Here is a 27,472-nt window from a genome sequence, read left to right on the forward strand (position 1 = left end):
GGCTCTCCGCCTGCCTCTTTCTTTCTTTCTTTCTTTTATTTCCTCTCTTTCTCTCTGTGTGTAAAAACAAAGGCCTGGACGGGAACAAAAACCGCTCCACCTAGCGCTGTCGCTGCTGTGACGTTGACGGCTGTAGCTCTGCCAGCGTGTCTTTGAGCCAGGAGAGTCAGGGAAGCGTCTGTGGAGCGTGACCATCAACCAAACAAACAAACAAACAAACAAACTGCTGTTTGACTAACCTTAAAAAATGCTGGCAATATCGAGCGTCATTAGCATAACAGTGGAGGCCTTAGCTTTAGCCACAACAATGTCAGTGTACGATCTTATCATGTTGGAGTTTGGACTGTTTATTAACAATCCCTTCAGGACAGTGGTTCCCAAACACTGGGTCGGGACCCACACGTGGGTAACGGGTGATTATTTTGCGGCCCCTAGAAAAATTTTCCAGAATTTTTCCAACCTTTTAATCAAGATTAATGTGTATATATATATGTATGTACAGTGTATATATATGTGTGTATATATGTATGTATGTATGTATGTATATATGTGTATATATATATATGTGTGTATATATGTATGTATGTATGTATGTATGTATATATGTGTATATATGTATGTGTGTATATATACAAATAGTGTAAAAAGTAAGTCTATAGTATCTCCAGAATATGTTTGCTGCATTATCTCACTGTTAAATAGTAATAAATGTAATTGATTCCATCTGACTTTCTCCCCCTACCAAATTCCATGTAGACAATTAGCAATTTTACATTCTGTGAGACAGGTATTGTTGATCCACTGGTTTCCTCTATTACTAAGTAAAAATTTGGATTTACCTTAATCACACAAACTTACCAAATGTAGCAGCAGGGCTATCTTATCTTAGCAGAAGACCAGCAGCTCCTGTGTACATGTGATCTAAAAATGGTGATTTCTCTATGGACTTTGTTGCAGAATTTTTCTGGCTTTTTGACTCCTCATATTGAGATATTGATTTCCTTTGCTAAATGTTGGAGAGTAGCGTATGTTTTTGGTGATTTTTAAGTCTTTTTAACTGATCTACAGTTCGGCATTGTTCGCTTTGATTCTTGTGTCGGACGTGTACGCACACATCTACAATATGTCGCACAATTGCCTACGGGTACAGATAACCACAAGAAGTGAAGTGGGAGTGGATTAAATGTAAAGAGATACCTCAGGCTCTCTCACACACACACACACACACTATAAACAATAGACTAGAACTGTGTGGCTAAAGTATGAGCTGCTAAGAAAAGCCTGCTAAGTGAAATGTACAGCTCAATGTGTGTGTGTCTGCGTGTGTGTGTGTGTGTGTGTGTACATCCACAGTAGTATACAGTGTGTGTACTCACATCTGTTGTGTTCCTCTGGGGATTACCTCTAGTGTGTTGCTACCATTAATAATAAGGTAGCTGCCAAAGCTGATGCAAAAAAACCAGCCATCAGCTCTAATGTGTGTTTGTGTGTATGTGTGTGACTCACTGTTAAATAGTAATAAATGTACTTTTTTTAGTCGGGTGTTTCTGCCCATAGCAAAGTCCATAGAGAAAATCAGCAATTCTACATTATGGGACTGAGCTGTTGTTGATCCACTGGTTTTCTCTGTTAGTAAGTCAAAATGTGATATTTTATGATTTCTGTTTTGGAAATCCTTGATTTGGATTTACCTTTATCACACAAATTGACCAAATGTAGCAGCAGAAGACCAGCAGCTCCTGCTTCTGTATGAGCTAAAAATAGTGATTTTCTCTATGGAGTTTGGTGTGAGAGAGTGAGCAGTTTAAAAACTAGTTTCCTGTTGGACAAAGGTGGTAAGGTAAGGCAGTGAACATGTTCTTTAAATCTTGTAGACTTAAGGAGGCATATATTTTTATTAACCAAGCCTTTTTTTAATAGCTTTAAAACCCTGGTCTATCACTTTAAGCATTGGCAATTGTATTAAAATATGATTTTAGGAGAAAGCTAAACTGGTTCTCCTGTCACATTAATGTTAACAAACTGCCCGATACAGTACTTTTCCATTTTCCACCAGTGGCCTACTGGGCGTCAGACAGAAGATCAAAGTGTGGGCAGAGAGAAGTAAAACAGAGCGTTTGTTCTCCAGACTCCACAGTCTGCGAGTGTACATACTGTTTCAGATAAATCAGCCTCCCACTCTGGGTGAACAACAACTCTTCTACTTCTCAGCCAGATACCATGTTCCTCCACCCACTTGTTCACCAGCAGATAACACATGCAAGCTTAGGCAGCTTTAAAACATTGATTCTTTGGCATCAAACCTTGGAGAAACATCATCCTGTTCAGCTTTGCAGGTACATTTTCAGCACAAATCAGCCGATTTTGGAAGTGTACACTATCATAATAATATATATATATGTATATACATATATATATATATATATATATGTATATATATATATATACATGTATATATCTATATATATCTATATATATATGTGTACGTATATCTCTCTCTCTCTCTATATATATATATATATATATATATATATTATATATATATATATATATGTGTATATTATCCACTTTATCTTACAATTACACAGCCTTTTTTGGTCAGGAAAAACAAGTTGAATTCTGACTGAATCTCCCGCACCAAAGTCCATTAAAAAAACTGTCGATTTAAGCTCAGAGGACACAGGAGCTGCTGCTCTACTCCTGCCTCATTTTGGTGAGTTTGTGATACTGGGGAATATCTGATTGAAAGATTTCAAACACAGAACTCATTTAAAAAAACACATTTTTACTTAGTGATGGAAGCAGCAGTTGATCACTAACCCTTGTGCCGTGACGTAAAATCGTAGATTTTCTCTATGGGATTTGTATGGGGGTGTTAACAAAGCGATCCAAGTCTAAGTTTCCTTAGAGAAGGCTGTGAATGGCGTCTTATCTTCACAATGAATATAGATTTTTTTGGTTTTAGATTTACATGATCCACTCAAACAAAGGCCTTGTTTCAAAACTTTTTTATCTCACACCATCAGGGCTTTTGTTTGATGTAATTCTTGAAGCACTAGAGGAGGAAATGAGATCTGTACTGAATATTAAATGCATAAAAACTGATGTCACTCAACTAAGAGGAATTCATTCTTTACCCCTCTGTTTAGTCAGGTTCCATCAAGGGAACGTTAAATGGAAACAAAGAGAAATAACGTACAGTATTTAGGCTTTAAAAGATAACACATGATTATATACATTTAATACAGATATTTTGATGACGTGACCTGATATACAAAAAAATAATATAGCAATATATTTGCCAGGCTTTCATTCCATTGCACAAAACCCCTCAAATGCTAATATTAAAACAGACTTTTATCATCGCTGTAGGAGAAAAGGATGGTGGCAGTAAATGGAAAAATATGTGACGCTGCTCCATCTGCTGTGGCTCTGCATTAAAATTAAAGATCTTTGGTTTAGCATAACAAAGCGGGGCGACAGTCAGCTCTAATATAGGCATTCCACTCACAGACACAGTCTCGCTGTATACAGGGAGATTTACATCACTTCAGCATTGATTCCTGCAGAGGATAAAAATGTGTTTCTCTCTCTCGCCGCGCGCAGTCGTGAAAGACGGTAATCGTGAATAACTCAACACAGACAGAATCTGTCACTGAATACCAATAAAAAATTATTAGATACAAAGTACGCTGTAGAATGAATCAGTTAAAGTAAGTCACTCTAATGGTAAAAGAAATCAATTTCCATAGTCCTAAACTGCTTTTAATCGCATTATTAATATCTTTTGATGTTAAAGGGGAGTGTGGTAGTGTGAAATACTGACACATAGTAGCTACAATATCTATAATAATATTTTTCTTGCTGTGAGACAGCCTTTGCAGACTGTTTGTCAACTGCTCACTCCCCACACCAAACCCCATAGAGAAAATAAGAGATTTTACATCACAGCACACAGGAGTTGTTGATCCAGTGCGGCCTCCATCAGGGAGTCAAAATGTGTTATTTTGTGACTTTGGTGTTTGAAATCCTTTGTTTGGATTTACCTAAGTAACACAAATTCACCAAACAAGGCAGCAGTAGACCAACAACTCCCATGTCCCAACAAGCTAAAAACACTGAATTTGTCAATGGGGTTTGGTGTGAGAGTGTAAAATTTTTATAAACTTCAGTTTCCAGTCAGAAAAAGCTATTTAATGGTCAAATAAAACAATATTAAGCATGTATAGATATCAGCAGTGGAGCCTTTTGTTAAGTGGTTAAAGCAAATATGTATGTGTGAAGTTATTTGTCCCTTTGTAATCCGCTCATTCCCCACACCAAACCCCATAGAGAAAATAAGAGATTTTACATCACAGCACACAGGAGTTGTTGATATGCTGCTGCTTGCATCAAAAAGTCCAAATATGTTATTTTGTGACTTTGGGGTTTGAAATACTTTTGTTTCGATTTACTTAAGTGACACAAATTCACCAAATAAGGCAGCAGTAAACAAATAACCCCAATGTCTCCACAAGCTAAAAACCCTACATTTGTGAATGGGGTTTGGTGTGAGTGACTAAAATCTTTACAATCTTCAGTTTTCAATCAGAAAAGGTTATTTAATAGCAAAATAAAGCAATATTAAGCATGTACAGATATTATCATTTGAAACAAACACCGAGGCAGTTGGCTGGGTTGTTGACAAGCACCCTCAAAAACAAAGTTGAAGGAGGGAGGGAAGCAAAATGCCATGTTGTGAAAAACACCTGCAACATTGTGATTACGCATAAACCACTTAATTTAGGATTTAGCAATCAGCAATCAACACAGATTAGAGCTCTGCATCACTGATTAGGACATCACAGTCGACTTGTTTGTGTTAAGAAACTGACGAAAACCTGCAATTCTCTCAGTAAATAATGGGCAGAATATCGCTCAAACTCTACTATAGATTCACTTTCTAACTGTCTGACTCTGCACCCAAACACGTTTCGTCGAATTTCACCTCTATTTTCTTTTCTCTCAGAGCCTTTAAGTAGCAGTGGGCTAGCAGCTAATCTCTCAGGCCGACAGTCTGGCTCATGGCTAATGACTAAGTGTCAGTGTAACAGATGAGGCTGCTGTCGACACTGACCTGTTTACACTCACTAAAGGCTACAGGCATGAATGTTGCCCATGCAGGAATAATAAAAAAAAAAAAAATCATTCCACAGTGGATGGAAAATGAACTGGCGGCAAATGAACAACCGGCTTCTCAAAAATGCTACTTAATCAATGCATCAAGTCTATAATTTATCACGTATATTACATCAAAATTTAAAATGACACTCATTGTTCTCGCCTTCACATGAAACCACAGATGGAAAATAAACTCCATCCTTCATGTAACAGTAAAAATAAAACTACAGCAGCAGTTTTTTTAACATGAAGTTTTTGATTTTCCTCATGTCAATCATCTCATATTGTGTGCAGTTGAAATCGAACTCTGCTGCTTGAGACCAGTTTTTCATTATGTTGTGTTTTTTTTCCATCCCTCAAATAGAAAATGAAAACATTTAAATAGGGAATCACTTTTGATTTGAATATAAATTTGATAGTAAGCCGAACTCCCCCAGCAGACACACTCATAATTTCCACCTCAGACAGAACGTCAGGTGTCACCGAGAAGATGAAGCATTTAAAATGCTCTATAAAATCTATAAAAGCTTATTTTTTATTCCATCTTCAGATTGAACACAACAATCAAACTTGATATCGGTATTGACATCAGTTTAACGTTAGCAGTTATTGTAGCTACCTGTAGCACCAGTTTTGAATGTTAGCATCTCCTTTAGCTTTTCCCAGAAACCAATGGGAAATGAAAACTAAATTAAATGAGTAATCATGACATAAAAACAAAGATCTAAGACTAAACTAGACAAGTCCAAAATTGGCTAAAAGGATTTGGGGAATCGTGACAGCCCTAGTTTTGACGTTAGCATCTGCTGAATCAAAATAAAGTGGGATTTGTGCTTGTGGTTAGCTTCTATTGTAGCCAGACAACATAGCGACAGCATTAAATGTCATAGCAACAGTAGCTGCTAACGTTAAATGCTGAGAAACTGCAGCTCCTGCACCTGCTCTGTGCTGAGTCAAAAATATCCTGTGTCAGGCTACAGATTTGCTACAGGTGAGGCTGTAAACTCTCAGATTATTACGATTTATATTCTGCAGAAAGATTATTATCGAGTTAACTTTATTTCTGGAACAACCAGGGTTGAACAAAGTGCAAACAAGGGTGTAAAAACATAAAATCAATAAAAACATAAAAATAAAACCCTGAAATAAAGGTAAAATCGAGATAGAAGTGGCCAAAAAGAAGAGGTGGCTCTTTAAAAGTAATTGTGAAATTTTCAACTGTAGGGGCGGATTTAATTTAATTCAGTCATTTAATTCTATTGAATCAATAATCCTGCCCTAATGTGCATTTAAATGCTTAATCCTCAACCTGAATCTGACCTGTGACCTTAATCTGAGCCGCAGAAATGGGAGGCTACCAAACTCTGCTCTGTCATCTATAACCATAACCACTTCATGCCTAACCATGTCACCTTAACTTAACCACAAATCTACAAATCTTATCCCTGAACTTAACCAGTTCCTCAGAAATGAAGTTCTGCCTCATTAGGACCAGGTTTTGGTCTCCGTGTCTGACTACTGGTCCTGACTGAGGTCAGTGTTCATGGTAACACAACACTCACAGGGAGAGAAGGAAAACGAGACATTATTACTTATAAAACAATGCCATCTAGTGGTTAATTCAGTGTAAGTACAAGCGAAAAGAAAAACATTGCAGCTTCAGTTGAAATGTGTCAAAAAGGGTTAATGATGTGATTAAATGTCTTTTATTTACAGTAGAATGAACTGAGCGCAGTCCTATTTAACTACATTTACAGAGTGAAGTCATGTTTTTTTTTTATAATTAAGTGATCCATCAGTGGATTTTCATTTTGAGGACAATCAGCGTGTTTTAATGAAGACAAATAACCACATTGTTATTATTGTCTGTGTGTTCAGAGAGTGACAGAGCAAACATGTCATTAATTGCCTTCATTTATCTTAACACTGTACTTTTGAAGCAAATAAAGTTAAAATGTGAATAATGTTTAAAGGTCAAATGCCTTTAAAAGAGAACACATCTCTCACATCTTACTTCCTCTGGTTCTAAAGTTCACTGGTTTTTCCTCATGGTGCAGTGGTTTGTTATCATGTCACCTAAACATTTCCATAAACAAGAAATTAATCCTCCTTGTGTTTGAGTATAATAGTATTTTGATGCTACTACATTTTTTTTAAATAATCTAACAGCAATTGTATTGCAGTCACAATATATCTTTTTTTTTCTTTTTTTTTAAAAGTGCATTTACATATTGTTGTGGAGTTTTTCTGTGACCAGGAAAGTTGGAAATTTGATTGAAGAAGAAGAGGCTTTACTCTATCTTCTCATAGGCTATTCAATTATGTGCATTGCATATTGTATACAACATATTAGATATCTAATATTTTGACTAGTAAACTATATCTATATATATGTGTGTATATGAATAATATGGGTTATTATTTAAATGTGAATTATACACATAATGGAAAAGCACTACCCTGAATAGATGGCAGTTTCTGCCTCTCATAATCTCCCTTCAACTTCTGAGGAGTTAGACACACACACCAAACCTCAGCTCTTTATATTTCAATAAACAAAACACCCTGAAACCGCCTTTCTGTTTCCTGTGTCACGTGACAAAGCTCTGGTCCTGATGCTGCTCTCCCCAGCTCCTTGTATGATGGGTGATTAGTGCCACACAGAGAAGTGAGTGCTATACAGTGAAATACACTTAATATGATGTGGTTACTAATTTCAGTAAGTTTCATTTGTTTTAATGTAATTTTAAATATTTTAATTGTTATTGTTAGTATTTATTTAGTTCCACATTTAAAAAGATTAAAATGTCACTTCTGAATCTTTTCTTCTGGCCAGGTTGTTCAAAAGTGGTTACAAGAACGTTCAGGGAAACAAGGGGAACGTTCTACAAAGGTTGTACCAGACTGGGCACAAGTGTTTTGTGATACATCCCCTTGCTGCCATGTGGCACTAATCGCCCTCCATATAGAGACGCGCATCATCGTCGTTGATGTGGAGATTCCTCTTTCCTGCCATTTAAAAGCTCAGAGACAGCGCGAGCCTGCTAACCTACATACAAACGAGGTCATGAGCGACATGATGTAGTTTTTTATTTTTTAAATCTGACATATAAAGAGGATAATTAAGAGGAGCGGTTGTTGCGTGTGTGTATTTAAATGGGAAATCTGTTGGGCAGCTGGCGTTTCAAGGAGCCGAGCACCGTGGAGGAATGCGACTCGACGTGGGGGTCGGACTCCGAGAGCGACGAGCTGCTGCTGCTGGCGGCTGAAGATGACAGCGGCATCTCCGACTCCGTCAGCCCGCCGGAGAGCGACCGAGCCCCGGGAGAGCCCGGAGACTCGTCCCCGCAGGTACAGTGGAAGAGGTGGTGAGGGTGCGTTTGATTCATAGTACTGTGGGGAGGTTTGGGGTAAAAAAAAAGTGTGGGCGGAAACATGTGACACTGGCAGCTCACAATATTGACAAGGCCAGGACATACCGAGCATGGGCGCTACCAGGGGGGCTCGGGATAAACGGTTCCCCGATTTTGGGGGGAAACATTGAACTTAAAAAAACACCATGTTATCCCTGAAATAATAACAAAATAACTTCTTCTTCTTGGACTTTTTCCTGGTTAAATACAAGTAAATAAAGTTTTTACTGAATATTTAATGCAATTGTATTGTGAGTGTTTTCCCAAAGGTGCTTCAAAATAAAACACATTGCTGCAACTATTAATAAATCAATCAATTACTAAATTACTTGTATTACTATTTTGTTGGTCGAATAATAATATTGAGTGTTTTTTTATTATTATTAGTAAAACAAGTTTTCTGATTTTGCAGCTTCTTAAATGTGACTATTTTCTGTTTTCTTTGCTTTGTATAACAAATAAATCATTAAAAAAAACATTTTCCTATAAAACAAAAGCAGAAGGCAGTGGTTATGTGCGAGTATGAATATGAATTTAGAATCAATGTAGATTAAAGACACTGTGTCATGGTGAATCTGGTGATTTGCTTGACCTATATGGTCAGGGTGAGAAGAATTGGAACTCCTTAAAATCCCACAACACAAGTTGGGAAAGTGTAGGATAAAGTGTTTCCTTTCAGCTTCGTAGATTCTCTGACCAGTGCAATGTGATATGACCTAGATTTCATTCATTTGAGACAAAATAAATCAACTCCCAGAATCCCTCTGTAGTAACTCTGCTAATCTGAATTGTCGACCTCAAGTGGGTGCTTTTAATTTTAGCTGAATGGCAGCTACACTGCGTCTGTTTTTATATTTCAGATAGTGTTCGCAAGTCTTTCCTTTAATATTAGTGCTCATTCTTTTGTTCCCTCCTTTATTTTATTTCTGAATAACTTTCTTTCCTCTTCTTCTTTCTCTCAGCTGACTGACTCCCCCGAGTCTCTTCCAAAGATGAAGAGGAGTTTCTACGCTGCCAGAGATCTCTATAAATACCGTCACAGCTACCCGGTACACACACACACACACGCACACTTGTACAGCATCATTAGAGACAACACACATAGATTAAATGCATTATCTAACCCCTTACCTTAACCAAGTCAAAAAGGACCAGACAAAATGTCCTCACAAAGACACGTTTGTGTGTCTTTGTGTCCTCACAGCGTACTACAGAGACACACAGACTTGTTTTTATATCTTAGTGAGGACACTCACAGACATAATACATTCCCCTAGCCTTTTACCTTAACCATGATCTCACTGATGTTTGTGTGCTTGTGTGTAGAACTACAAAAGGTCCCGGCAACCCAATGAGTACCGAAACCTACGCTTCTACCTAAACAAGATCCCTCTGGTACCTGATGGTGAGCTTAAACACACACGTACAGTACACACTTGTTTTTACATCTTAGTGAGGACATCTCATAGACATCTATCTTCCTTACTCATTACTACCAAATAAAATCAGAAGAAGAGTTGGTAATGGCATACTTGTACTTTTACTCAAATATCACCTTTTATGTAGTTTATACAAGACTGCTGTTATTGTGGATGTGTGTGTGAAAAGGTAATTCACTACCGTGTCTCTCCTCAGGTATCTTCGTAGAAGAGATTTTGTCCAAGTGGAGAGGAGACTATGACAAACTGGAGCACAATCACACCTACATTCAGTGGTGAGACGGTAATCTGAGTGGTTACCTGGATTATATACAGAATATGTGCATATAAGTATCTGCATTTATTAATCAGTTACTAAATGTATTGCTTTTTTGGCTTCTTAAATGTGAATGTTTTCTGATTTCTTTGCTTTGTATAGGAAACAAATCATTACAACTGAATAATTTTGATTTTAGATTATTATTTTTGAGGTTGAAATAGATTTTTCGACATTTTATGACACTTTATGGACCAAACAGTATACTGATTAATCGAGAAAATAATCAACAGAAGAATAAGAAGATATGTGTTGAGAAATCTACATCATTATTTATCTATTTGTATGTTTGTTTTTTATGCGTTGCAGGCTGTTTCCATTGAGGGAACAAGGGCTAAACTTCTACGCATATGAACTGACTCAGGACGAGATCAAAGTAAGACACAAACAGTACAAGTAACCACATGTGGGTCATTGTCAGAGCTTTGTTTACTCTCTACTGCATTGTTTGCACTGTACTGCAGCTTCCATTTAATAGAAGAAATAGAAAATGCTTCTTTCAAGGCAGCAGTTCCTTCAGAAAGCAACATTACCGGCCTTTTCAGACAAAGTCTTTAGAGATGATTATTCGATTTTGGTTTATATTTGTTGTCAAGGCCCAGGACACGCTACGCCAACAGTTAGCGTCAGCGGCTCTTGTCGGCCCAACCTTTAAGGAATACAAATATTAAATATGGTTTGACTGAGTATTCTCATAATCATCACCCAAGCTCAAAAAGTGCATGCAGAGCAGAAATACAATGTTGTACTTGTCTGTGTTAGTTTCCTCATTTACCGCCTTGAATCTTATCAGGAATTCCAAAGCACTCGTGAAGCCAAGCGGAGATTCCTGGCAGCCTATTCCCTCATGTTGGACTTTTATGGCATCAAACTGCTGGATAAGAGTGGAAACGTTGCCCGGGCTCCCAACTGGCAGGAGCGCTTCCAGCACCTTAATGAGTAAGCAAACACACTTAAACATGGACAACTGCTGCTTTTCTGTCATTTAGCGATTTTTCTAAAGCCCATGCAACTTAATTGCTCCCTTTATTAGCAGCCAAATGTGAAACGACATGTTTAAAGTGAGGGAACAGATGGTTTAATTGTGATTTGGTAAGAGGGATTCTGTTTCTTCCTCATCACATTTTGATGGTTTCAACGTGTTGCTGAAGAGGCACCTGAATGGTACAAATGTTGGGGGTTTGTACTTGATGAGCATGTTTTTCTCCTTCAGCCCAGCACGTCTCAGACCTTTACCATATGCATTTAAGTAACCAGTCTCCTCTGTGTTTGTCAGGTCAAATGAACTATCTCAAACAAATCTTATGAACAACAGTTATATATTTTCAGATTGCATTAACACATTTTGCAACTAGTTTCCCAAAGTGTGGGCTGTGGCCCACTGGTGGGCCTTTGGGGTACTGCAGTTTGGCCTCAGACTGGGCTATGAAAATTCAAATTCTTTGAAACATACAGTCCATTCTTCACATTTTAATACGATGCTGAATATATCAATTATTTTGATCCAGAATGAGGTCATGCTTGTTACAGGGATAAAATATTTTCAATCAAGTTTGGGTATCCGTCTTGAAAGATTTATGGAATTTTTGAGGGCCTCAAACTTTTGAAGTTTGGGAAGTTGAGATTTATTTATTTGAGCCATAGTCAACAAAAACCTAATTTTTTAACTTTTGTTTAATTTTTGTTGAGTTTTAACCTTTGATGTCAGAGTTTTGACAAAAATGTACTTTTTAGGACAACATCTTGGAAATTTGCAAACTTGACAAAAATATTAAACATTCATGTTAATTGTGTAATATAATGGATCTTAGTGAGGTTCATACACAGCTGACCCCTGTCAGTTTTAAAATAATGTAATTTACATACATTTTTACAGCTCTTTTAATTTCTATGCAGTTGATACAAGTTCATAATCACCACAATCATTCTAGAAGGACTGAGTCTTTCAAAATAGTGCCAGTAAAGTCAAGTGGTTAAACTTAGCACACAGATATTTTTCTCTCTTACAAATCTCATAAACTGCTTCTCATGTTTTGTTCTTTTAAGGTCCCAGCACAACTACCTGCGAATCACTCGCATCCTGAAGTCCTTGGGCGAACTGGGCTACGAGGCCTTTAAAGCTCCACTGGTTCGCCTCTTCCTGGAGGAGTCACTGTTCCACAACACCCTTCCAAACATGCAGCACAGCGTCCTGGAGTATTATGTCTACACCATGCGTCTCCCAGCCACTCGCAGGCGCCTGCTTCGCTACGCCCGCCAGCACTACCGCCCCGCACACGCCTTCCTCTGGGGTCCACCGCCTAAAAGGCGAGGCGGTGGTGTTGGTGTTGGCACTGGTGCTGGGAGTAGTGGCATCAGAGCACCTGCTCCGACACCAGAGCCGCAGCGGAGAGAGCAGGAGAGCAACACCTCCCCCATTATTGTGTCTTCCCATGATACCGTAATGTGCCAGGACCTGGTCCGTGCAGGACTGAAGGGCTGCACAGGAAGTATGGCCAGAGTTGAAGGAGGGCTGATGTTGGGCGGCGCTAGAGGATTGAGGAGTGAATACAATGAAGTCGTTCCTTTGTAGGGTTTATCAGGTTATCAAAGCAAAAGAAAAAAAAATGAATAACTTTATTATTAACAGTTCTATAAGACTCTTAAGTCCAGGGTTAAGTCTTAAAACACAACAGTTTTAGATTTTTTTTCTTCTCAGCATTTCTTTAGTATCAATCCAGGTTAAGGGCTACTATAAACTATGATAATACTTCTTTGCAGATTGTTCAGTTTTACTGTCTTTTTAGGGATTAAGGTGTTTTAGACACGTCAGAGGTTTTTATCCTGAGCCAAGAGAAACAATCTCACCTTTGACAAAATCCCAAAAACCATCCAGACCCAGTGGAGACCCACGTGTATGTTGCATCAGAAAGGAGATTGCCTTATTTAATAAATGTTGTGCTTTTGAAACTGTAGCAGGTACGAAATGTGGAGAGTGTTATAGAACCAAAGGTACCCGCTGATTGGCATGTTGGTCACATAATGGTATTTGGAAAAAAGTCCAGTCTGCTGAACACCTGGTCTAGGTACAGAAATTCTAAACTTGTTTTTGGCACTGACTGAAATGCTGCGATCATACTGAGACTTTTTGTTTAGACAGCTAAGCTAATTAACGGCATTTATAGGTTGCACCCGTCTATATGTGGCACTTAAATGCTTAACCACTGGTACGCCTGTTGCTTGGTGCTTGGTAGGTGACTTTTGGAAGTTAACAGAGCAGCGTCTGTCTTTGACACCTTTGTAGCAAGAATTGCTAATCATGCTAAAGTGATGGCAACAAGGCGTGAGTTGTTGTTGGGTGCACTTTGTCAGACAAGTGTGACAACAACTCTTGCAACAGAGAGAGAACATCTTTGTTCAAGAGTTCCCGCGGATGACGTTCCATTTGAATTTAAATGTGTGTGATTTTGATTCACTTGCACAAGTGCTAGATTATTTGCATAGCTTGATCGGATTGGCTAGCGCTCACGTTGCCACATTTACTTGTCATTTAGTTTAGTACGCTCTTTTTAAAACACGGTCTCCTTAAGCTTGGTGCTTGAGGCGACTTGCGGAAGTTAGCGGGGCAGGATATAGCTTTGCCTTCTTTGTCGCAAGAGTTTCTAATAATGCTAAAGTGGTTGCAATGTGGTGTTAGCCATTGTTGGGGTGCACTTTGTCCGACAAGCATTGGTTAAGAATAGCTTTGTTTGAGAGCTCTGTTTGGTCAGCGTCTGTGCAGCTATATTAGCATAGCTCATTTTGTTTGGCTGGTGCTATTTTTAGCTTCTGTTGTCTGAAGCAAAGCGACAGATCCACATGCAGTACGCCATATTCAAACTGAATTAGCAGAGTTTCAGATTAAGCCTCCATTATTTATGTTTCGGCTTAGTATTAGCTCTGGCAGATGCTACAGAACCATGAGTCATAGTTTCAATGCTCAGTAGATTTGAAGCGTTTTGGTTTCTGCCAAAACTGTCGCTAGAGTGAAATTTCTGATGTGGAAAGAGTCGGAAGTTTCTTCAGGGGTACAATTTCTTTTAAATCCTGTGAAATACCACCAGGTGCAAACAGGAGAGAATTGGCTGAAAAGGTCAAGCTTGGGTCAATTTGTTAGCAATATTTTACCGACTTGAACTCTTTATTTTAATCGTACTAATAGTAATATTGATAACAGGTTTATCTGCTGTGAATTCTAGTGTCTACAATATAGACTGTAGTGGCCTCTTAAAATAGTACAGCAATGCAAAAAATAGGTTTTGTTCACTTGATTTTGGTTTATATCTAAAGGGAGCCTTTTTTTCTGCGAACTATGACTAACACCATGGAGATTTTCTTCACTCTCACTGGTCAAAAATTCCATTAAAACCGTGTTAAAGGTGTTTTTGACCAGTGATTCAGTGAAAATACAACTTAATGTAAAATGTGTGACAGATCTCCATGGTTTTCATCTTCCTGCAACTTTTTTTATTTGTGGTGCATTTGCACAATCCGTGCACAGTGATGCAAAGGTGAAAAATAAAACACCACAGGAAATACACACATTATTCTAAGCAGATTCACATGGCTTCACAAATCCTGTGGGGGAAGAGGCTCATGTGGCTTTTCACCAAAACAAATGTTCTACACTGAAAGTGATTGGGTGTGAACTGTGAGTGAAGTTGAACATGTGACATGTCATGATTTTTATGTTTCTTTTTTAAAATCTGTCTTCCGCTTGAAAAGCTGGTTTCTCCAAATTATTCATCTGCGAATCATCAGGAATTTGTCATGTCATTGTTTTTCTTGTATTCAGAACTTTGCAATAATTTGGGTTAAATTTATAAAATATGTAGTTTTCAATCAGCTACATGTACATAATACTGCAGAAGAGGATAAGGGCCATGTGTGAAAATTTGTTGGAAACTAAATTAAAAAAGCCAGAATTCTTAGATTAATAAATCTAAAAACACTTTAAGAGTCAGAATTCTGAAATAAAAAAGTCAAAATTCTGTGAAACAAACTGTTTTGGGTTTTTGTTTTCCTCAGAATTTTGACTTTTTTTTCCCCAGAATTGTCTTTTTTCTCAGAAATTTGACTTTGTATTTCTAAATTCAGACTTTTTTTCCCCAGATTTGTTTTACATGTGTCTAATCCTCTTTTTTATAACACACATGATACACACTGAAATATTTTTGATGGATATTTAGGCACAAAAAAAACAGCCCATAAAAATTGTGACTCTGCTGACGTCACATCATTAGCCTTGTACTTTAGTCTGAAGCTAAAATCTTTGAGGTGTGAATTGAAACACAAATCTGCTGCGTTCCAGGTTGGGAAGTGTTGAAATAAGTGAAAATTAAAAGCCATGTGAGGTGTAAGACAGCAGTGATGATGACTTTTTCACCTGTTCCTCGCAGTCTCTTCATCACTTCATCAGCCAAGTGTATCTGATATCATTGTAAAAAGAAAAATATCTATCTATATATAAATATATCTTTTCAGGTGAATTGTGTGACAACACAGGCTGAAGTTTCTGACTTTTTGTACATAAATACGCGTGAATGTGTGTATTTGATATTCTTAAGTGCCTCTTTTTTGTATTTTCTCTGTTGTCTTTTCACAACTAATTTCTTGCACATCCTGTTTTTTTTTTGTACAGCATTTTAATATTTAAACGGTTGTTTTCATTATAGCTGTATACAGTATGAGTTAGTGTTGGAGTCAAGACCACACAGAGCCCAGAAAACACGTTGTTTGAATCGTGTAGCAGTCCCTCCCCCACAACTAGCTAGTTTTTTGGCTAATCTGCGTGCAGCTAATGCAGTTCTGTGGAGTTGTTCAGCTCAATCATGCTTGGTAAAAATAGAAAGGCAAACCATAAGTAATTCAAAAATGTAAAATTAAAATATTGTGCAAACAACTTTGTACAGTTGTACAAAACGGTATACACACAACTTTTTGTTTGAAGCAACTTAAAGTGGAACTAATCCAGTTTAAACCAGTGTATAAACTGGTTAATATTATTTGTAGATCCAAGTGATGAGTTTGGGCAATTCTACTGCCTCCCTCTGGTCAGGCCAGCAACTGCATTAAAATTTTGTTAATGTCGTCTTGACTCTGACACAAGAATGAATAAATGTTCATTAAGAGCAGGAATACTGTAAATCCTATAGGTTAATACTATACTATTAAAACTTGAAATTGACTGTATGTAGTTTATTGACTGAAATTTGAATGTGCCATAGATGTTCACTAATGAGTTCCACCACAAAACCTGGATGTTTTTGCTCCCAAAAAATGTGAAATGTGCCACAATTAAGTCCAATAAATGTATGGATGTGTGGACTAAGAATTTTGTCTAATGGAAGGAGTTTTTTTTTTTCTTTTCTTTTTTTAAATATGTAGCTAACACCACACCGTGCACCATGACACACAAAACTAAAACATTTAGAAAATACTGCTACGTTATCATATACGTTACAGTGCCTTTTGGGGGTGGGGTTAGTTCTTGTTTCTATATCTTGAAAAATAAAATTATGTTGTCATATTTGAATAAAACTAGTGCAGTGCCCATGCAAAATCAGTTTTTTTGTGTGTTTTTAGTAATTGATGGTTTTTGCAATTCATTGACATTTTTATATGTGTATGGTAGAAAGCAAGTACTGATACTGACATAATGGCATATCATAATTATGGAAATTATGAACTACATAGTTGCATGACAGTTGGTTAGTTGTCACCGGGATGCAGAGCTATTCAGTACGACATACTAACCTATGACTTTTTTGTCACGTTTTGAACGACATACTAACCTATGACTTTTTTGTCACGTTTTGAACGACATACTAACCTATGACTTTTTCGTCACATTTTGGACGCCATACTAACCTATGACTTTTTCGTCACATTTTGGATGACATACTAACCTATGACTTTTTTGTCACGTTTTGAACAACATACTAACCTATGACTTTTTTATCACATTTTGGACGACATACTAAAGTATGACTTTTTCGTCACATTTTGGACGACATACTAACCTATGACTTTTTCGTCACATTTTGGACGACATACTAACCTATGACTTTTTTGTCACATTTTGAACAACATACTAACCTATGACTTTTTTGTCACATTTTAGACGACATACTAACCTATGACTTTTTCGTCACATTTTGGACGACATACTATAGTATGACTTTTTTTTCACATTTTGAACGACATACTAAACTATGACTTTTTTGTCACGTTTTGAACGACATACTAACCTATGACTTTTTCGTCACATTTTGGACGACATACTAACCTATGACTTTTTCGTCACATTTTGGACGACATACTAACCTATGACTTTTTCGTCACATTTTGGACGACATACTATAGTATGACTTTTTTTTCACATTTTGAACGACATACTAAACTATGACTTTTTTGTCACGTTTTGAACGACATACTAACCTATGACTTTTTCGTCACATTTTGGACGACATACTGACCTATGACTTTTTCGTCACATTTTGGACGACATACTAACCTATGACTTTTTCGTCACATTTTGGACGACATACTAACCTATGACTTTTTCGTCACATTTTGAACAACATACTAACCTATGACTTTTTTGTCACATTTTGGACGACATACTATAGTATGACTTTTTTGTCACATTTTGAACCACATACTAACCTATGACTTTTTTGTCACATTTTGGACGACATACTAACCTATGACTTTTTTGTCACGTTTTGGACGACATACTAACCTATGACTTTTTTGTCACGTTTTGAACGACATACTAACCTATGACTTTTTTGTCACGTTTTGAACGACATACTAACCTATGACTTTTTTGTCACATTTTGGACGCCATACTAACCTATGACTTTTTTGTCACATTTTGAACCACATACTAACCTATGACTTTTTTGTCACATTTTGGACGACATACTATAGTATGACTTTTGTGTCACATTTTGGACGACATACTAACCTATGACTTTTTGTCACATTTGGACAACATACTAACCTATGACTTTTTCGTCACATTTTGGACGACATACTAACCTATGACTTTTTCGTCACATTTTGGACGACATGCTAACCTATGACTTTTTTGTCACATTTTGGAAGACATACTAACCTATGACTTTTTTGTCACGTTGTGAACGACATACTAACCTATGACTTTTTTGTCACGTTGTGAACGACATACTAACCTATGACTTTTTTGTCACGTTGTGAACGACATACTAACCTATGACTTTTTTGTCACATTTTGGAAGACATACTAACCTATGACTTTTTTGTCACGTTTTGAACGACATACTAACCTATATCTTTTTTATCACATTTTGGACGACATACTAAACTATGACTTTTTTGTCACGTTTTGAACGACATACTAACCTATGACTTTTTTGTCACATTTTGGACGACATACTATAGTATGACTTTTTTGTCACATTTTGAACGACATACTAACCTATGACTTTTTTGTCACGTTTTGAACGACATACTAACCTATGACTTTTTTATCACATTTTGGCCGACAAACTAAAGTATGACTTTTTTGTCACATTTTGGACGACATACTAACCTATGACTTTTTTGTCACATTTTGGACGACATACTAACCTATGACTTTTTCGTCACATTTTGGACGACATACTAACCTATGACTTTTTTGTCACGTTTTGAACGACATACTAACCTATGACTTTTTTGTGACATTTGGACGACATACTAACCTATGACTTTTTTGCCACGTTTTGAACGACATACTAACCTATGACTTATTTGTCACATTTTGGACGACATACTAACCTATGACTTATTTGTCACATTTTGGACGCCATACTAACCTATGACTTTTTTGTCACATTTTGGACGACATACTAACCTATGACTTTTTTGTCACGTTTTGAACGACATACTAACCTATGACTTTTTCGTCACATTTTGGACGACATACTAACCTATGACTTTTTTGTGACATTTGGACGACATACTAACCTATGACTTTTTTGCCACGTTTTGAACGACATACTAACCTATGACTTATTTGTCACATTTTGGACGACATACTAACCTATGACTTATTTGTCACATTTTGGACGCCATACTAACCTATGACTTTTTTGTCACATTTTGGACGACATACTAACCTATGACTTTTTTGTCACGTTTTGAACGACATACTAACCTATGACTTTTTCGTCACATTTTGGACGACATACTAACCTATGACTTTTTCGTCACATTTTGGACGACATACTAACCTATGACTTTTTCGTCACATTTTGGACGACATACTAACCTATGACTTTTTCGTCACATTTTGGACGACATACTAACCTATGACTTTTTCGTCACATTTTGAACGACATACTAACCTATGACTTTTTTGTCACATTTTGGACAACATACTATAGTATGACTTTTTTGTCACATTTTGAACCACATACTAACCTATGACTTTTTTGTCACATTTTGGACGACATACTAACCTATGACTTTTTTGTCACGTTTTGGACGACATACTAACCTATGACTTTTTTGTCACGTTTTGAACGACATACTAACCTATGACTTTTTTGTCACGTTTTGAACGACATACTAACCTATGACTTTTTTGTCACATTTTGGACGCCATACTAACCTATGACTTTTTTGTCACATTTTGAACCACATACTAACCTATGACTTTTTTGTCACATTTTGGACGACATACTATAGTATGACTTTTGTGTCACATTTTGGACGACATACTAACCTATGACTTTTTTGTCACGTTGTGAACGACATACTAACCTATGACTTTTTTGTCACGTTGTGAACGACATACTAACCTATGACTTTTTTGTCACGTTGTGAACGACATACTAACCTATGACTTTTTTGTCACGTTTTGAATGACATACTAACCTATATCTTTTTTATCACATTTTGGAGTCATGTGACGAGTCATAGGTTGGTTTGGCCGACATACTAAAGTATCACTTTTTTGTCACATTTTGGACGACATACTAACCTATGACTTTTTCGTCACATTTTGGACGACATACTAACCTATGACTTTTTTGTCACGTTTTGAACGACATACTAACCTATGACTTTTTTGTCACGTTTTGAACGACATACTAACCTATGACTTTTTTGTGACATTTGGACGACATACTAACCTATGACTTTTTTGTCACGTTTTGAACGACATACTAACCTATGACTTATTTGTCACATTTTGGACACCATATTAACCTATGACTTTTTTGTCACATTTTGAACCACATACTAACCTATGGCTTTTTTGTCACATTTTGAACCACATACTAACCTATGACTTTTTTGTCACATTTTGGACGACATACTAACCTATGACTTTTTTGTCACGTTTTGAACGACATACTAACCTATGACTTTTTTGTCACGTTTTGAACGACATACTAACCTATGACATTTTTGTCACATTTTGGACGACATACTAACCTATGACTTTTTTGTCACATTTTGAACCACATACTAACCTATGACTTTTTTGTCACATTTTGGACGACATACTAAACTATGACTTCTTTGTCACGTTTTGAACGACATACTAACCTATGACTTTTTTGTCACGTTTTGAACGACATACTAACCTATGACTTTTTTGTCACATTTTGAACGACATACTAACCTATGACTTTTTTGTCACATTTTGGACGACATACTAACCTATGACTTTTTTGTCTCATTTTGGACGACATACTAACCTATGACTTTTTCGTCACATTTTGGACGACATACTAACCTATGACTTTTTTTGTCACATTTTGGACGACATACTAACCTATGACTTTTTCGTCACATTTTGGACGACATACTAACCTATGACTTTCTCGTCACGTTTTGAACGACATACTAACCTATGACTTTTTTGTCACATTTTGAACGACATACTAACCTATGACTTTTTTGTCACATTTTGGACGACATACTATAGTATGACTTTTTTGTCCCATTTTGGACGACATTCTAACCTATGACTTTTTCGTCACATTTTGGACGACATACTAACCTATGACTTTTTTGTCACGTTGTGAACGACATACTAACCTATGACTTTTTTGTCACGTTGTGAACGACATACTAACCTATGACTTTTTTGTCACATTTTGGAAGACATACTAACCTATGACTTTTTTGTCACGTTTTGAACGACATACTAACCTATATCTTTTTTATCACATTTTGGACGACATACTCACCTATGACTTTTTTGTCACGTTTTGAACGACATACTAACCTATGACTTTTTTGTCACATTTTGGACGACATACTATAGTATGACTTTTTTGTCACTTTTGAACGACATACTAACCTATGACTTTTTTGTCACATTTTGGACGACATACTAACCTATGACTTTTTTGTCACATTTTGGACGACATACTAACCTATGACTTTTTCGTCACATTTTGGACGACATACTAACCTATGACTTTTTTGTCACGTTTTGAACGACATACTAACCTATGACTTTTTTGTGACATTTGGACGACATACTAACCTATGACTTTTTTGTCACGTTTTGAACGACATACTAACCTATGACTTTTTTGTGACATTTGGACGACATACTAACCTATGACTTTTTAGTCACGTTTTGAACGACATACTAACCTATGACTTATTTGTCACATTTTGGACGCCATACTAACCTATGACTTTTTTGTCACATTTTGAACCACATACTAACCTATGACTTTTTTGTCACATTTTGGACGACATAACAACCTATGACTTTTTTGTCACGTTTTGAACGACATACTAACCTATGACTTTTTCGTCACATTTTGGACGACATACTAACCTATGACTTTTTCGTCACATTTTGGACGACATACTAACCTATGACTTTTTCGTCACATTTTGGATGACATACTATAGTATGACTTTTTTTTCACATTTTGAACGACATACTAAACTATGACTTTTTTGTCACGTTTTGAACGACATACTAACCTATGACTTTTTCGTCACATTTTGGACGACATACTAACCTATGACTTTTTCGTCACATTTTGAACCACATACTAACCTATGACTTTTTTGTGACATTTTGGACGCCATACTAACCTATGACTTTTTCGTCACATTTTGGACGACATACTAACCTATGACTTTTTCGTCACATTTTGGACGACATACTAACCTATGACTTTTTCGTCACATTTTGAACGACATACTAACCTATGACTTTTTTGTCACATTTTGGACGACATACTATAGTATGACTTTTTTGTCACATTTTGAACCACATACTAACCTATGACTTTTTTGTCACATTTTGGACGACATACTAACCTATGACTTTTTTGTCACGTTTTGGACGACATACTAAAGTATCACTTTTTTGTCACATTTTGGACGACATACTAACCTATGACTTTTTTGTCACGTTTTGAACGACATACTAACCTATGACTTTTTTGTCACGTTTTGAACGACATACTAACCTATGACTTTTTTGTCACGTTTTGAACGACATACTAACCTATGACTTCTTTGTGACATTTGGACGACATACTAACCTATGACTTTTTTGTCACGTTTTGGACGCCATACTAACCTATGACTTTTTTGTCACATTTTGGACGACATACTAACCTATGACTTTTTTGTCACATTTTGAACCACATACTAACCTATGACTTTTTTGTCACATTTTGGACGACATACTAACCTATGACTTTTTTGTCACGTTTTGAACGACATACTAACCTATGACTTTTTTGTCACGTTTTGAACGACATACTAACCTATGACTTTTTTGTCACATTTTGGACGACATACTAACCTATGACTTTTTTGTCACATTTTGAACCACATACTAACCTATGACTTTTTTGTCACATTTTGGACGACATACTAACCTATGACTTTTTTTGTCACGTTTTGAACGACATACGATAGTATGACTTTTTGTCTAATTTTGGACGACATACTAACCTATGACTTTTTCGTCACGTTTTGAACGACATACTAACCTATGACTTTTTTGTCACATTTGGACGACATACTAACCTATGACTTTTTTCGTCACATTTTGGACGACATACTAACCTATGACTTTTTCGTCACATTTTGGACAACATACTAACCTATGACTTTTTTGTCACATTTTGGACGACATACTAACCTATGACTTTTCCGTCACATTTTGGACGACATACTAACCTATGACTTTTTTGTCACATTTTGAACGACATACTATAGTATGACTTTTTTGTCACATTTTGGACGACATTCTAACCTTCGACTTTTTCGTCACATTTTGGACGACATACTAACCTATGACTTTTTTGTCACATTTTGAACGACATACTAACCTATGACTTTTTTGTCACATTTTGGACGCCATACTAACCTATGACTTTTTTGTCACATTTTGAACCACATACTAACCTATGACTTTTTTGTCACATTTTGGACGACATACCAACCTATGACTTTTTCGTCACATTTTGGACGACATACTAACCTATGACTTTTTCGTCACATTTTGGACGACATACTAACCTATGACTTTTTAGTCAAATTTTGGACGACATACTAACCTATGACTTTTTCGTCACATTTTGGACGACATACTAACCTATGACTTTTTCGTCACATTTTGGACGACATACTAACCTATGACTTTTTTGTCACATTTTGGACGACATACAAACCTATGACTTTTTTGTCACGTTTTGGACGACATACTAACCTATGACTTTTTTGTCTCATTTTGGACGACATACTAACCTATGACTTTTTTGTCACGTTTTGGACGACATACTAACCTATTATTGTCACGTTTTGGACGACATACTAACCTATGACTTTTTTGTCACATTTTGGACGACATACTAACCTATGACTTTTTTGTCACATTTTGGACGACATACTATAGTATGACTTTTTGTCACATTTTGGATGACATACTAACCTATGACATTTTTGTCACATTTTAGACGACATACTAACCTATGACTTTCTTGTCTCATTTTGGACGACATACTATAGTATGACTTTTCCGTCACATTTTGGACGACATACTATAGTATGACTTTTTGTCACATTTTGGATGACATACTAACCTATGACATTTTTGTCACATTTTGGATGACATACTAACCTATGACTTTTTCGTCACATTTTGGACGACATACTAACCTATGACTTTTTCGTCACGTTTTGGACGACATACTAACCTATGACTTTTTTGTCACGTTTTGGACGACATACTAACCTATGACTTTTTTGTCACGTTTTGGACGACATACTATAGTATGACTTTTTGTCACATTTTGGATGACATACTAACCTATGACTTTCTTGTCTCATTTTGGACGACATACTATAGTATGACTTTTTTGTCACGTTTTGAACGACATACTAACCTATGACTTTTTTGTCACATTTTGGACGACATACTAACCTATGACTTTTTGGACAACATAATAATGTATGACCCTTGATGGGACTTGATGGGACTTGAACCCACAATCCCAGACTGAGGAGCCCAATGCCTTACCCATTAGGCCACTGGATCTCCTTTTCAACTTGTCTGGGACGCGACATACTAACCTTTGACTTTTTTGTCACATTTTGGACGACATACTAACCTATGACTTACTGTCACATTTTGGACGACATACTAACCTATGACTTTTTTGTCACATTTTGAACGACATACTAACCTATGACTTTTTTGTCACATTTTGGACGACATACTATAGTATGACTTTTTGTCACATTTTGGATGACATACTAACCTATGACATTTTTGTCACATTTTGGACGACATACTAACCTATGACTTTCTTGTCTCATTTTGGACGACATACTATAGTATGACTTTTCCGTCACATTTTGGACGACATACTATAGTATGACTTTTTGTCACGTTTTGAACGACATACTAACCTATGGCTTATTTGTCACATTTTGGACGCCATACTAACCTATGACTTTTTTGTCACATTTTGAACCACATACTAACCTATGACTTTTTTGTCACATTTTGGACGACATAACAACCTATGACTTTTTTGTCACGTTTTGAACGACATACTAACCTATGACTTTTTCGTCACATTTTGGACGACATACTAACCTATGACTTTTTCGTCACATTTTGGACGACATACTAACCTATGACTTTTTCGTCACATTTTGGATGACATACTATAGTATGACTTTTTTTTCACATTTTGAACGACATACTAAACTATGACTTTTTTGTCACGTTTTGAACGACATACTAACCTATGACTTTTTCGTCACATTTTGGACGACATACTAACCTATGACTTTTTCGTCACATTTTGAACCACATACTAACCTATGACTTTTTTGTGACATTTTGGACGCCATACTAACCTATGACTTTTTCGTCACATTTTGGACGACATACTAACCTATGACTTTTCGTCACATTTTGGACGACATACTAACCTATGACTTTTTCGTCACATTTTGAACGACATACTAACCTATGACTTTTTTGTCACATTTTGGACGACATACTATAGTATGACTTTTTTGTCACATTTTGAACCACATACTAACCTATGACTTTTTTGTCACATTTTGGACGACATACTAACCTATGACTTTTTTGTCACGTTTTGGACGACATACTAAAGTATCACTTTTTTGTCACATTTTGGACAACATACTAACCTATGACTTTTTTGTCACGTTTTGAACGACATACTAACCTATGACTTTTTTGTCACGTTTTGAACGACATACTAACCTATGACTTTTTTGTCACGTTTTGAACGACATACTAACCTATGACTTCTTTGTGACATTTGGACGACATACTAACCTATGACTTTTTTGTCACGTTTTGAACGACATACTAACCTATGACTTATTTGTCACATTTTGGACGCCATACTAACCTATGACTTTTTTGTCACATTTTGGACGACATACTAACCTATGACTTTTTTGTCACATTTTGAACCACATACTAACCTATGACTTTTTTGTCACATTTTGGACGACATACTAACCTATGACTTTTTTGTCACGTTTTGAACGACATACTAACCTATGACTTTTTTGTCACGTTTTGAACGACATACTAACCTATGACTTTTTTGTCACATTTTGGACGACATACTAACCTATGACTTTTTTGTCACATTTTGAACCACATACTAACCTATGACTTTTTTGTCACATTTTGGACGACATACTAACCTATGACTTTTTTTGTCACGTTTTGAACGACATACGATAGTATGACTTTTTGTCTAATTTTGGACGACATACTAACCTATGACTTTTTCGTCACGTTTTGAACGACATACTAACCTATGACTTTTTTGTCACATTTGGACGACATACTAACCTATGACTTTTTTCGTCACATTTTGGACGACATACTAACCTATGACTTTTTCGTCACATTTTGGACAACATACTAACCTATGACTTTTTTGTCACATTTTGGACGACATACTAACCTATGACTTTTCCGTCACATTTTGGACGACATACTAACCTATGACTTTTTTGTCACATTTTGAACGACATACTATAGTATGACTTTTTTGTCACATTTTGGACGACATTCTAACCTATGACTTTTTCGTCACATTTTGGACGACATACTAACCTATGACTTTTTTGTCACATTTTGAACGACATACTAACCTATGACTTTTTTGTCACATTTTGGACGCCATACTAACCTATGACTTTTTTGTCACATTTTGAACCACATACTAACCTATGACTTTTTTGTCACATTTTGGACGACATACCAACCTATGACTTTTTCGTCACATTTTGGACGACATACTAACCTATGACTTTTTCGTCACATTTTGGACGACATACTAACCTATGACTTTTTAGTCAAATTTTGGACGACATACTAACCTATGACTTTTTCGTCACATTTTGGACGACATACTAACCTATGACTTTTTCGTCACATTTTGGACGACATACTAACCTATGACTTTTTTGTCACATTTTGGACGACATACAAACCTATGACTTTTTTGTCACGTTTTGGACGACATACTAACCTATGACTTTTTTGTCTCATTTTGGACGACATACTAACCTATGACTTTTTTGTCACGTTTTGGACG

General features: G+C 36.4%; 1 protein-coding gene across 1 annotated transcript; it reads left to right on the plus strand.

Annotated features, from left to right (window-relative positions):
• Window positions 1-8,168: 8,168 nt before the first annotated feature.
• Window positions 8,169-12,900, plus strand: ogfrl1 (opioid growth factor receptor-like 1). Its single transcript, XM_058652163.1, has 7 exons — window positions 8,169-8,511; window positions 9,536-9,622; window positions 9,900-9,978; window positions 10,209-10,287; window positions 10,638-10,704; window positions 11,122-11,267; window positions 12,375-12,900. The coding sequence occupies exons 1-7, from the start codon at window positions 8,317-8,319 to the stop codon at window positions 12,898-12,900; spliced, it is 1,179 nt and encodes a 392-aa protein (XP_058508146.1). The 5' UTR covers window positions 8,169-8,316.
• Window positions 12,901-27,472: the final 14,572 nt, after the last annotated feature.

The sequence above is a fragment of the Solea solea genome, chromosome 15, assembly GCF_958295425.1.
Source record: "Solea solea chromosome 15, fSolSol10.1, whole genome shotgun sequence".
NCBI lineage: Eukaryota > Metazoa > Chordata > Actinopteri > Pleuronectiformes > Soleidae > Solea > Solea solea.

Bases quoted from the DNA above. Each gene is read 5' to 3' on its own strand.
- ogfrl1 (XM_058652163.1), top strand. From the start codon at position 8,317: ATGGGAAATCTGTTGGGCAGCTGGCGTTTCAAGGAGCCGAGCACCGTG. The intron at 9,979-10,208 runs GTGAGCTTAAAC...GTCTCTCCTCAG, and splicing joins GATCCCTCTGGTACCTGATG to GTATCTTCGTAGAAGAGATT. The intron at 10,705-11,121 runs GTAAGACACAAA...GAATCTTATCAG, and splicing joins TGACTCAGGACGAGATCAAA to GAATTCCAAAGCACTCGTGA.